This window comes from Mirounga leonina, unplaced genomic scaffold (genome assembly GCF_011800145.1).
Source record: "Mirounga leonina isolate KUSES-001 unplaced genomic scaffold, KU_Mleo_1.0 Mir_53, whole genome shotgun sequence".
In the NCBI taxonomy this organism is placed as follows: domain Eukaryota; kingdom Metazoa; phylum Chordata; class Mammalia; order Carnivora; family Phocidae; genus Mirounga; species Mirounga leonina.
In genome coordinates, this window is record NW_023270807.1 from 9,585,619 (window position 1) to 9,599,358 (window position 13,740).

General features: G+C 45.5%; 1 protein-coding gene across 4 annotated transcripts in view; it reads left to right on the plus strand.

Annotated features, from left to right (window-relative positions):
- The window catches only part of BICRAL (BRD4 interacting chromatin remodeling complex associated protein like), a 75,503-nt gene extending 66,818 nt beyond the window's left edge, over positions 1-8,685 (plus strand). For 3 of the 4 annotated variants that reach the window (XM_034991036.1, XM_034991035.1, XM_034991038.1), the window contains 2 exons: positions 465-567; positions 4,765-5,552. In XM_034991036.1, the coding sequence (XP_034846927.1) occupies positions 465-567; positions 4,765-5,552 (891 nt within the window). Of the gene's footprint in view, positions 1-464; positions 568-4,764 lie in introns of all 4 variants that reach the window. The other variant, XM_034991037.1, reaches the window with a different exon arrangement.
- The last annotated feature ends 5,055 nt before the right edge of the window (positions 8,686-13,740 follow it).

Genomic DNA, 13,740 nt, shown 5'->3' on the forward strand with positions numbered 1-13,740 from the left:
TGAAAGTATAGTAGAATATGAAGAAACATGTCATCCTAATGAAAAGATTTCTAACATACTGTTAAGCAGAAGGGGGAAATAAGACAGAACAGTGTGTACAGTTGCTACCATTTGCGTGCAGAAATAAACCAAGAAGAACGTCAGTGCATGCGTGTGCATAAAATCACTCTGCAAGAGTCGATTCAACTGCTAGACAGGTGCCTGCAGAGACAGGCAGAGGAAGCAAAGAAGGCAGGCTTGGTTTTCACATCCTCTCTAGAAATTAGTGTAAATCACCTTTTCCCCAAAAATACAGTTTTAAAAAATGCATCCCTACGTGACAAGGATAAATGGGACTAAATGGGACAATACTAGAACCTAGACACCAAATTTTCAGGTCCGGTTGGTTCGTTTGTTTCAAAGATGCAGTGGGATGTTTGCACTTTGTTAAAAGGCATCTGAAATGACCAGACTCTCGTTTTCAGCGGATCAACCCCTCTGCTGAAATGGTGATGATCGACAGGATGTTCAACCAGGAGGAAAGAGCTTCTCTGTCCCGAGACAAGCGTCTGGCACTTGTAGATCCTGGTAAGAAATGTCAGAGGAAGAGTACAGGAGAGGTGCTGCCAGGGTTCCGGGCCGTGGGCCTGTGGGGAGTCTCTCTGAACCACCGCTGGGTATGAAACCCGAAGGTACAGAATGTATTCTGGGGAGAAAAAACCCAGAGTAAGAGCAGTGCGTGAATACTGTGAGAAGGTCCATAGTCTAGAAAATCCAAGCTGGAATTCCACATTCGTTATGTGATTGTGTTTCCCCATTATAAACGTAAACTTCTCATTCTTTCTCTATTTCTTGAGAACTAAATTATTTTTTTTTAAGATTTTATTTATTTATTTGATAGAGAGAGAGAGACAGCAGGAGAGGGAACACAAGCAGGGGGAGTGGAAGCAGGAGAAGCAGGCTTCCGGCTGAGCAGGAGCCCGATGTGGGGCTCGATCCCAGGACCCTGGGATCATGACCTGAGCCAAAGGCAGCCGCTTAACGACTGAGCCACCCAGGCGCCCAATGACTGAGCCACCCAGGCGCCCCTAGAGAACTAAATTAAGTCAGAAGCCTTCCCAGAAGCATTTAAGCCTCAGCAAATTATCAAGTTATCTTACCATGTGCAAGGCATCGTTAGGGGCCCTGCCTGCAAGCTCGTAAATTAAGATGCTCCAGTAAGTACCTTTCTTTCACCCCGCAGTTTCCCACCGACTGCACTGAAGGGCAGGAAGAAATTTTCCTCCGGCCAAGGTTTTTCTAGCTGGACAAATTAAATTTACATGAGACATATTAACAGGAGAGAAAAATGTTTTATTACATGTGTACAGAGGCCCAGTAATGAAACTGAAACCAAAGAATGACCAAGGCAGGCAGTTTTTATACTTTTTAGACAAAGAGGCAATAAATCTATGAGGAATTGACAGGATAAAGAAGACTTAACTCTGGGAGCTTCAGTTAGTAAGGAATTCTAAACAGAATTTGGGCTGGAGTAGTAAATTAGTGAAAAGTAACAAGTACTGTTTCTACGCCTTCTGGGCCCTGAATTCCCTATTTCTGGTGATAAGGATGTCCCTCTATCTCCTGGTACAGGGAGGGTACTTTTCATGTGGGAGATTTATTTCCTGCTCTCAGGGGGGACAGAGGAGGGTCTAAGTGTCCTTCTTGCAATGTCTGGGTTTTTGTTTGTTTTCGTGCTGTTGTGTTTTTTTGAGAGAGAGAGAGAGAGAGCGTGCGCGCATGTGCCTGGGGAGGGGCGGTGGGCAGAGGAGAAAGAATCCTAAGCAGGCTCCATGTTCAGGGTGCCCCAACACATTCTGCCTTTTAAAAATGAATCCTCAGGGTACCTGGGTGGCTCAGTTGGTTGAGCATCTGCCTTCGGCTTGGGTCGTGATCTCGTGGTCCTGGGGTGGTCCTGGGATGGAGTCCTGAATCAGGCTTCCTGCTCAGTGGGGAGTCTGCTTCTCTCTCTCACTCTTCCTCTGTGTGCTCTCCCTCTCTCTCTTTCTCTCTCAAATAAATAAAATATTTTTAAAATAAATTAAAAATAAATTAAAATTAAAAAATAAAAATAAAACTGAATCCTCCTGGGGCGCCTGAATGGCTCAGATTGAACCCCGTGTAGGGCTCCCCACTCAGCAGGGAGTCTGCTTCTCCCTCTCCTTCTCCCAGTGTCCCTCCCACCACTTATGCTGTCTCTCAAATAAATAAATAAAATATTTTTAAAAATAAAAATAGAGACGGCTGGGTGGCTCAGTCAGCTAAGCATCTGCTTTTGGCTCAGGTCATGATCCCGGGGTCCTGGGATCAAGCCCTGCATGGGGCTCCCTGCTCAGTGGGGAGCCTGCTTCTCCCTCTGACCCTCCCCCTGCTCGTGCTTTCTCTCTCTCTCTCAAATAAATAAATAAATAAATAAATAAATAAATAAATAAATAAATATCTTTAAAAAAAAATCCTCCTTGGGATGCCTGAGTGGCTCAGTCCATTGAGCGTCTGCCTTCAGCTAGGGTCATGATCCCAGGGTCCTGGGATGGAGCCCCGCATGGGGCTCCTTGCTCAGCGGGGAGCCTGCTTTTCCCTCTGCCTGCCGTTCCCCCTGCTCGTGCTCTCTCTCTCTAACAAATAAATAACTAAAAAAAAATTTTTTTAAAAATCCTCCTTTTTTCTGGCCTCTAAAATTTTTTTAAATCAAATAACATTATAACAATTCGGGGAGTATAAATTTTACCCATACTTGCACCATCCTATAAACGAAAAGTTTTCATTTCTCCCAGTTTTCTTCCAGTTCTGGTTCCCATTTGCATACATCATTTATGTATACTTATAATCATATGCTAGATATGATTTTGTTCTAATTTTCTTCCATTTAACACATCTGAAGTTCTTATCATTTTCTAGTCTTCAAAATGATAATTTTTAATACATTAATTTGAGAATTTAGCTAAACTATTCCCCTAGGGATGCCTGGGTGGCTCATTCGGTTAAGCGTCTGCCTTCAGCTCAGGTCATGATCCCAGGGTTCTGGGATCGAGTCCTCCGTCGGGCTCCTTGCTCAGCGGGGAGCCTGCTTCTCCCTCTGCCTGCTCATGCTTTCTCTCCCTCTCCCTCTCTCTGACAAATAAATAAATAAATCTTTAATAAAATAAATAAATAAATAAATAAAAGGGGCTCCTGGCTGGCTCAGTCGTTGAGCGTCTGCCTTTGGCTCAGGTCATGGTCCCAGGGTCCTGGGATGGAGCCCCGCATTGGGCTCCCTGCTCAGCAGGAAGCCTGCTTCTCCCTCTCCCACTCCCCCTGCTTGTGTTCCCTCTCTCGCTGTCTCTCTCTGTCAAATGGATAAATAAAATCTTTAAAAAATTTTTTTTAATTTAAAAAAAAAATAAACCATCCCCCTACTGTTAGACTATTATTTTCCAGTGGCTTTATTTCCATTCCCCTAACTCCTTTTCTGATTCTTGATAAATATCAAGATTCTGCCTTATGTTTCGTGTGGCTCATGAAATCCCTAAAAAGAATAAATGGTCCTTACACTTGGTCTAAAGGGAGAGTCTGAAAGAAATGCTATGTAGCTAGGAGAATCCACAACTCTTTCCAAAAAGGAAGAGAATGATGTAGGATATATTTCTGTCCCTTTTTCCTAGACCCTGCAATCTCCTATTGCCTTATGATGAATTGGGCGTATGGATAAAGCCTCATACATTGTCACAGCTCCCCAGACATGAGTGTCCCGAGGACACGGATGTGCTTCATCCCCCTGTGTATTGTGCCCGCACAGCCGGTGTTTGTGGGATGGAGTCTTCTTTTTAGATGTCAAGGCTGTGTCCCCTACATCTCACATTTTGTGATTTGGTGAAGGAATTGACATTTTGGTTTTACAGATGTCTTCAAAGCCCTGTTTCACCTTTTCTGCCCTTCTGTAACAGCAGGCTGCCTCTGTGCCCTCCACCTCTCAAATCCCCCTAACATTTCTCTTGCCATCCTGGGCTCCTCAAGCCTGGCACAGTGCAGGGCTCACTCACAGACCCGGTTACTCCACACGCCATTGTCCTTCCAAGAGATATCATTTGACCATTTGTTTTGTGCTCCTGGCGAAGTGCAGCTTTATAACGCCTGGTGCCCTCACACGTTCTACCGGGACCGAAGTGCCATCACCCAAAGACAAGCAGTCGTGTCTACTCCCACCCCCGCCCTAAAGCCTCATTCCCGGGCCCTCTGCTCCAAGGGAGAAACCAGGCTGATACCAGCATCAAATTCCTGTTTTCAGACTGTTTCAAAGCAGCCACTGATAAAAAACTAGCTAAAGATAACACTAAGAGGGGCGCCTGGCTGGCTCAGTCGGTAGAGCATGCGACTCTTGATCTCAGGGTTGTGGGTTCAAGCCCCAGGGTTGTGGGTTCAAGCCCCAAGTGTAGCCAATACTTAAATAAATAAGTAAATAAACTTAAAAAAAAAAAAAAAGAACACCAAGAGAACAAGACAAAGCAGAGCTTTTGGCCCATCTGGTGTTCCCATGTGTCACCAAGCAGCTACCTTGTCAAAGATGTTAAGCTTCGCGTCTGGAAGCCCCGGCTACCGTCATAGGAAGCCCCCTCAAGCGTTGTGCACCCCCCCTCCCCCGCACGTTCCTGGACATGAAAGACTGGCTCACTGGGCTGGGCTTGCACCTGACCAACTGAGGGGTCTGTTGTAGAGCCCCCCCCCCCGCCCCCCGCGTTCACGCAGTGTTCTTTTTGTTCCCATTTCCAGAGGGTTTTCAGGCTGATTTCTGTTGTTCCTTCAAACTTGATAAAGCTGCTCACGAGACGCAGTTTGGCCGGAGTGACCAGCACGGCAGTAAAGCAACCAGCTCTTTCCACCTGACGGCCAAGGCCCAGAGCCGAGACCGAGCCAGACCAGGCATGGCGGAATCCACGAATCATGACCAGTTTCATCTAGTGCCTAATCACATCGTGGTCTCCGCAGAAGGAAACATTTCTAAAAAAACTGAATGCCTCGGCAGAGCGGTGAAGTTCGACAAGGCAGGCTTAGCTCAGTACCGCAGTGCGTCCGAAGAGAAAAGCAGCCGGCGGGAGTCGGTGAAGGCCAGCGAGTGCCCTCCCGGCCCCGAAGGGCCCCGGAAAACCTCATCCCGACTGGACCACGGTTCTGACAGCAAACTCTCCAGTATCCTAGGGGATTCTCATTTGGAGATGACATGTAACAATTCCTTCCCGGACAAAACTCTGAGGAATTCTCCAAAGAATGAAGTTTTACACACAGACATCATGAAAGGGTCGGGCGAACCCCAGCCAGATCTCCAGCTCACCAAGAGTTTAGAAACAACGTTTAAGAACATCTTGGAACTGAAAAAGGCCGGGCGGCAGCCCCAGAGTGACCCCACGGTTAGCGGCTCTGTCGAGTTGGATTTCCCCAACTTTTCTCCAATGGCTTCGCAGGAAAACTGCCTGGAAAAGTTCATCCCGGACCACAGTGAAGGCATTGTAGAAACGGACTCCATTTTAGAAGCAGCTGTAAATAGTATCCTAGAGTGTTAATAGCCTCAGCCCTTCCCCGCCCCGACCCCGAGACCCCGTCCCCGAGACCCCGTCCCCGAGACCCTGCCCCAAGACCCCGCCCCGGACAAGTTACATTCTTTCCTGGCAAAAGCAAGCGGAAGTGGTCTCCTGTCTCCAGCCTGCTTGATCTGTCATCACAGGTTGTCCTTTCTGATCTCGATCCCATTCTTTGTTTCAGAGCAATACTCGTCGTGGTTACAGGGAGATCCCTTCGCGAAACGAATCCTTGTTAGAAAGCAGTCTGATAGGCCCGACACATTTCAAGTGTTACGAAAGTGCTTAATAGTCATTTCTGTGTTTGTTTACTTGTTTTAATTTTTCAAAACAAAACACCGTAACTCGCTGAGATCACAGTACACTTGGCCCTGGGTAAAATTCTGACAATCAGAAGTCATTTGAAAAGAACAGACTTATTAAAGGAAATCAAACAGGACTGACAGAAGCTACTTTTTAAAGAATAGCCCAGCGCATCTCCAAATGTTGCCGTTTGGGGTCTGTTGTCCTTGTCGTTGGGAGGGCAGACCGCCGGGTCTTGCCCCCTCAGGCCCTCTCTGAGCTGCTCTGCCAGGGACGCCGCAAGGAAGCCCCCCCCCCCCCCCAGGCTGCCAGTAGAGCACAAGCAGGGCATTTGCAGGGTTTCCTTGCTCATCGTTCAAGTGCTTTTCTGACGTTCCCGGAGCAAAGCCTCACGCTTTCCGGCCGCTGCGCGTTAAGTTTCATCTAGGGAATGCTCTGTTCTTAGTTGCAACAGCATGACTTGAGATCATTTCATCAGGCTAAATAAAGGAAAACGGAAGCCAGTTAAGTGGCACAGTGTACAGGGGAGGCCGGGATAGAGCCTTGAGGAATATAATATGTATATATGTAAAAGCATATATATGTGAACTATTGAGAAAAAAAAAAAAAAAACAAGCGTTTTCGCATTTCCTAATTGGATATAGTCAACATATGCTGTATGCTTTTGTCTGTTGCTGGGTTTCTTTTCATTTAACCTCCCTGGCCCCTCTCCCACAAATAGCCAAGCATCTAAAGCACTTTCGTTCGAAAACTGTGTTGTCATTGTTCAGTTTAAACTTTAAGGGGACTTTGGCCTTGTTTATGCTTCTCGTCTGAGAACAGTAGTCACCCCCCCACACACACCCCCTGGCAGCAATCATTACCAAAACACAGACAAACCAAAGTAACCAGCCAGCCCCCCCACTGAAAGAAAAGATCTAAGACACGGGAGTCCCACTTGAGAGCCAAAGGACATGCCCTGTCATGGTCTGTGTGTGGCCCGTGTTCATATTAGTGAACATGACTTACTGCTTTATTTATTTATATTTCTTTTCAGGGAGCTTTCCCCGTTTTCTCCTTCTTTGTGCCCCAGGTCATCCCACCTCTGCTGTTCCCTTCATCCTCAGTGTCATTGTAACCAGCCGGTCTCTCCCATCATTGGGAAGGCGATGTAACGGTATTTCATACGTGCCCTCCCCCATGTGTGTGTGCGTGTACCTGAGCTGTTCGGATCCAGAGGTCACTCTGGTGACAGCGTGGACACACCCAGTCTTCCTCCCACTTCCTGCACGCGCACTCTCATTTCTTCGGTTGATCTCTCTGGGCTTTAGAGGTGCACCCACTGCTCTCACACGGTGCCAGCATCTGTTTCTGGCTGTTTCCAGAACGGGGATGACCCCCATTGTCATCATGTTGGGCGCTTCTTCTAGAGATTGGCCTGCGATGGAAAGGAAGGCTTCTGATTATTGGAAAACACAACAGAAGACCCAGACTCTCCCTGTCCCTCTCTGTCCCTACACTGTCCTTGAAGGAACCCCCTCAGACAGCCAGTCTTCTTAAAAGCAAAGTACCTTCTCCCTACCCTCACCCCCACCCCGGCCAATAGAACTTGGAAAATCTGGGCCATTTTAGGGTTCCCATTTTTTCCTTATTTGTGCCAATGTCCAAGTTGCAGATTTCCCCTTTTTCCTGTATTGTAACATATTAGAAGGATAAGTTGGTATTGCCAGTTGGAACTTTCTGTTTGGGCAGCCCTGGGGTAACACCCTGCCCTGAACCCCATGATTCATAGGCTCTTCTCTTAGGACTCATGCTCCCCTCATTCCTAGCAAGACTTAAAGATGGTCCCTCTTAATCAAATTCTTCTCATTGTGGAACTCTCTACCTGGAAACCTTCACGTAGGCTACTAATTAATTATGCCAATCAGTGGAATTCTTAAAAGATAAACTTCATGTACATTTGTCACCTCCCTTTCTTCCCTATCCTGCCCTGCTACCCCAGCCCCCGCCTTTCTAAATACCATCTCAAAGGGTCTTTCAAGCCCTAACACTTGTCTAGCAAACGGAGAGCCTAATTCACCAAAATGAAACTTGTAAATTTTTGTGTCCTTGTATGTAAGTTTACTTTCTATGGAGGAAAGATTCTAGATAATGACAAATGAAGATTACGAAAATGTATTTTACTCCTGTGATTAGATTATGCGCACATGGGTCCTAACTCGCATGTCGAGCCCCCTCTGGCGAAGGGTAAGAGAGCTCCACCTTGGACGGCCAACTTTCAGTTGTTCAGGTTCATTAGTCAAGGTTAAGTTTTAGAACTACTTGTACTCAGTAACAAAAATCATCTTCTTTTTTTTTTTTCCTGTTGTTGTTGTGGAAAAGTGTGCATTTGTTATTAAGCATTTGATTTTCTGTGTCCTTAAATACTGCCTAAAGATAAAGCAAATTTTAAACTGGCAATTACGAAAAAGAACTATTTTAGCTCTGAAGAATTTAGTAGATTTTGTTAGATTAGGGAGGCCTTACAGACTGACTTGACTTATAGAGGACGCGTCACTCACTGTCAGTGTGGTGTGGGCTTTATTTGCTTAAATACCTTCATTTGTATAGTATGTCTCACTTGAAATTGCTTTGTATACATTTTGTAAAAATATTTATAAAATGTTTTGTAAAAAAAAAGTATAACAAATTGCAGTTTATTTTGTTATGTTGGATAAATACTGTTAAAAGAAACCAGTCAGTAACTATATTGTTAATCCATGGTTAGGAAATGTTTAGTTGGAGATTACGAAATGAAACAACCATTGCAATACAGCCAAAGATTTGGGAAAATGTGCAACTGTGATTGTCTTGATTTTGCAAATAGGAATGGCTCTTTCTCCAGAAGGAAAGGGTAAGTAAGTGTTCAGTGGGAGTTCAACTGAAATAGATTTACCATTCCCAAACAGGAACCTAAACTAGTGAGGGGATAGGATTGTAATTGATCGGCCTTTCCAAATGGTTTCCAACTCAACAGGGTTGGTCGGTGAGAAAGTTTAGTCATGTACATCTCTGGCCTCCATCCCTACTCTTGTCACGTGGGTCCTTAACTGAGGAAGGAAAAATGGGGTCATTTGAGAAGTTACATAAATGATCCTCAATCTGCAGGAGGTTTTCTTCAATCATATTTCTTTTGTTTCAGTGAAGGACAAGAAGGCTAAGGGATAGGGCCGGAAAACTATTTTACGTAAGACTTATGCCAGAATTAACATGTTTCTCTCTGGATTCACACATTTGATCCACTGAGAAATACCTCTGTAACCTTAGCTGTAAAGTCAGCCCCCTGAGGCCCTTCTGAGTTCTTGCCCTCACAAGTGGGACTCTGCCCAAATTGTTAGGGAAACCACCATAGGGTGAAATGTATTTCTCGGGGTGAAGGTAGAAGGCTCCTTAAATTTTTCTTTGGGGCCTAGGACTCACACTTAATTCCTTATGGTTTAATTTTGCCGCCTTCACGTGCGCACGTGTGCGTGCACACACACACACACACACACCCTTAAAGCAGTAGTAGTTAGGAAATCAAGATTCTGCGGTAATCAATATATATACAAGAAGTTGTTCTCCTAGAACTAACAGCAGTCAGAATCATTACTGCTAGAATAGTTGCATCACTCAATGCATCCCTTAATGTCTTCTGCAGTGTTGCCCTGATATCAAGATTCTCTTGCTAAGGACAAATATGTGCCCAACATGACATTCCTTCCCCTCCCCCTTCAGGCCATTTGCAATGGGAGTGCCCCATGAATGAAGAAGGCAGGATGATCTGGCTGCTTGATTAGGATCTGTCTCTGTTCCCCAGGGGAATGCCCAGAGGGAAGACCAGGCATCTTCTCTAAGGACGGTTAAAGCCTTCAATCCTGTGTATGGGGGCTGGGTTCTAGGAAGGGGGCCAGTGGATTATTTGGGGGCAAAGAGAAAAGAAAGAAACCACAGTCTGGGGGCACTGAAACAGCACTGCTCAGGCAAGACTCTGGCCGTGCTGTCCCCCCAGGGGCTAGCCGGTTTCACGCTCTGACTCTGCTTTAGCCTTGTGTATGTTCTCTGAGACACAGGCAGGGCTCCTGGGTATCCACTTGCAGGTGGAGAGCATCAGCCACCGTACGTTGCTTGAGCAGTTGACAGGCACTGGGCTGGGCACTGGGGATACATGGATAATTCAGGTCTGACCTACTCTCAAGGAGCTTGCAACCTAGAGAGGAAACAAGCACACAAATAATTGCATTACATTTGGGAATTGACTGGAGTTCAGGAGAGAAGAAACTAGGGCTAAAATTCTTTCCAGCCTACCACTTCAGTAGAGTTGCAGTGTATATTCCAATGTCCTGCTTCTTTTTTTTTTTTTTTTAATTTTATTTTTTAAAGATTTTATTTATTTATTTGAGACAGAGAGAATGAGAGACAGAGAGCATGAGAGGGAGGAGGGTCAGAGGGAGAAGCAGACTCCGCACTGAGCAGGGAGCCCGATGCGGGACTCGATCCCGGGACTCCAGGATCATGACCTGAGCCGAAGGCAGTCGCTTAACCAACTGAGCCACCCAGGCGCCCCACTGTCCTGCTTCTTGGTACACCCTGAGTTACATCTGAGAAAAAGGTATTGTGCTTTGTGCAGGAATAAAGGTAAAGGCACTTTGTAATCATAGGGTTAAATATGTGGAGAAATCTGGTTCACACAAATGGGAGGAGCACCTTTGTAGTCTAAAGTGGATTCTGTAATATGGATAGCCTGGGTCTGTATTGCTGCCCATAAAAGGCCCTGAAGCCCTAATCTACATTTCCCATGGGCATGTGCTGGAGCCTGGCCTTTGAACACACTTGCAAAGGCAAGAAGATCCTCAGGGGAAAAAAAAAATCACTTCTGTGAAGGTCCGGGGAGGCAGTACAACAGGGTGGGCAGAAAGTGCCTTTGGCGGCAGAACCTAGAAATGGGTTCTAGGACCTTGTCTAACACGTAGAGATCTCAGTGTAAGTTCCTCTCAGCCTCAACTTCTTTGCCTATAAACTAGGAAGATTTGTCCTGGCCCTCTAACTCCTTACGGTGTAAAATGAGGTGTTAACTGAAGAAGTGGGAAAGGTGGAAGAAGCTAAGTGCCATTATCCCTGAAATAATTCAGGGGCGGTTTGGGTTTTTCTGTTTTGCCTTTGGTCATACCTCCTGCACACTGTCTGCTTCCTACTCTAGGTTTCCTGGGTCCAGCCTGGCCCCTCAAAAGTGGCTGCCCTTCACAGGTTCTCTCCTTTTTCCTTCACACGTTTGCCCCCTTATGCTTGTCTTTCATCAGGATCAAAAGCTGTTGGCCACGTTGTCTCCCCCAACTCTAGGCTCATCTGGCTGCTTTCACACTAATCTCTTTCCCACCTGATTCCTGGTAACCCCATGTCACTCGCTGAGGAAGCAACAAGGAAAACTTGAAACAAAACGAAGTCAACTTCAAGAAGGCTCATTATCTAAGAGGTCTGGGACCGATGGGAAATTGCAGATGGAACCCCCTTTTGGGTGCTGTGGGTGTGGTGGTTTTGCCTCACTGAGAAAGCACTGCTCAATTTTATCTCCTAAATGATTCCAAATAATGCCAAAGTGCAGACAGTACAGAAGTAACTTGTTGTGGAATATGCTAAGAAAGGAACCCTGGAGTCAGGCCAGAGAGCCACAGAATGTCCTGAAAGGACTCTTAAAAAAAGAGTCTAGTGGTTTCTAAAACAGGCAAATCAAAATAATAAACAAAAACAGGCAAATCAAAATAATAAACAGGCAAATCACAAGAATATAATTACCTAGACAGTTTTTTCTTTTTTTTTTTTAATTTTCTTATTTGAGAGAGAGAGCAAGAGAGCACAAGCAGGGGGAATGGCAGAGGGAGAGGGAGAAGCAGTCTCCCCGCTGAGCAGGGAGCCGGATGCAGGGCTCCATCCCGGGACCCTGAGATCATGACCTGAGCCAAAGGCAGATGCTTAACCGACTGAACCACCCAGGCACCCGGACAGTTTTTTTCTTAAACCAATACACACGGGATAAATGAAAAACATAGCACAAAATGTAAGTCTTCCTAATTCAGGCCCCACTCCCATTTCCCAAAAATAACCCCCATCAACACTTTCTTGTATATACTTCCAAAATTGTTACATATAAATACATCTATAGCCAAAAAACAAAAACCACAAAACAACCAGGGACCACTCTTTTACACCCTATTCTGTATCTTGCTTTTTCAAATGTAACCAAGTATCATGGAGTATTATAGCCTGGTTGCAAGCAACAGAAAATGATCTGCTTGGTTGACCAGCATAATGGAGTTTTATAGAAAAGGTAAGGATTGAAGGGAAGATTGAAGAACCACTAGGTTTGAAAAAGACAGGAACAAGGAAACTTCGTAGGTCTTCGTAGGTAGAAATTCTTAAAAGTCTTGCCCCAAACCTCCAATGTTTCTTCCATCGTCACCCTGCTCAAGATTCAAAACCCAGAGGGGAGAAGTTTTTTGTTTTTTTAAGATTATTTATTTATTTGAGAGAGAGAGGGAGGGAGAAACAGCTTGAACAGGGGGAAGAGCACAGGGAGAGGGAGAGAATCTCCAGCAGGCTCCCCGATGAGTGTGGAGCCCGACGTGGGGCTCAATCCCACGACCCTGAGATCATACCTGAGCCAAAACCAATAGACAAGTCAGACGTTAAAATGACTGAGCTACCCAGGCGCCCCCACACCCAGAGGAGAGAAGTTTATAGCATCTCATGCCCCCTCCCACTGGAGAGATGGAAGGAGTTGAAAAGATCTTCCAGAGACCCCTTCAACTTATGTATTGGGAGGACAAACATTTAGATTTGATAACCCTACTCCACTCCAATAATGTACATGATGAAGGAGAGACCAGTCCACAAGAGAAATAGGATACTGTTAGGAAATGGAAATGGAGATCAGCAGGCCAAAAAATAAATACCATTAAGATTTCAGGACGTGAAAACCTACCTCATTGCATATAATTGCATTGTCTTCCATAATTTATTTAACCATGCCCTCGTGATGGACAACTAAAGCAGTCAAGAAAAAAGAAGCCTATGACAACAGGCTAAAAGAATAAGATTCTCTGGGCACCTGGGTGGTTCAGGCGGTTAAGCATCCGACTCTTGGTTTCAGGTCAGGTCATGATCTCAGGGTGGTAAGATCAAGCCTGTGTGGGGCTCTGCGCTCAGCAGGGAGTCTGCTTAAGAGTCTCTGCCTCTCCCTCTCCCCCTTCCCCTGCTCTCTCTCCCTCTCTCTAAAATAAATAAAATCTTTAAAAAAAAAAAAAAAAAAGAGGGGCACCTGGGTGGCTCAGTCAGTTGGGCATTTGACTCGTGATTTCAGCCCAGGTCTTGATTGCAGGGTTGTGGGATTGAGCCCCGTGTGTGGCTCCGCCCTCAGTGCAGAGTCAGCTTGTTCTTCTCCCTCTGCTCCGCCCCCTGCTCTTGCACACGCACTTTCTCTCTCTCTAAAATAAATAAATAAAGGGAGCCTGGGTGGCTCAGTTGGTTAAGCGACTGCCTTCGGCTCAGGTCATGATCCTGGAGTCCCTGGATGGAGTCCTGCATCGGGCTCCCTGCTCCGCAGGGAGTCTGCTTCTCCCTCTGACCCTCCCTGCTCTCATGTGCTCTCTCTCATTCTCTCTCTCAAATAAATAAATATTTTAAAAAATAAATAAATAAAATGAATAAATAAAATCTTAAAAAAAAAATTCTTGAGGCTGTAAACGACCATTCCTCATTCTCACTCACTATCCTCACTTTGAAATAAAAAGTCTTGTATCTTGCCTAGTGCTGGAGCATATGGTCAATGCTCAGTAAACAACATGTATTCAGTTAGTGAATAATTTGGGGTTGAAGA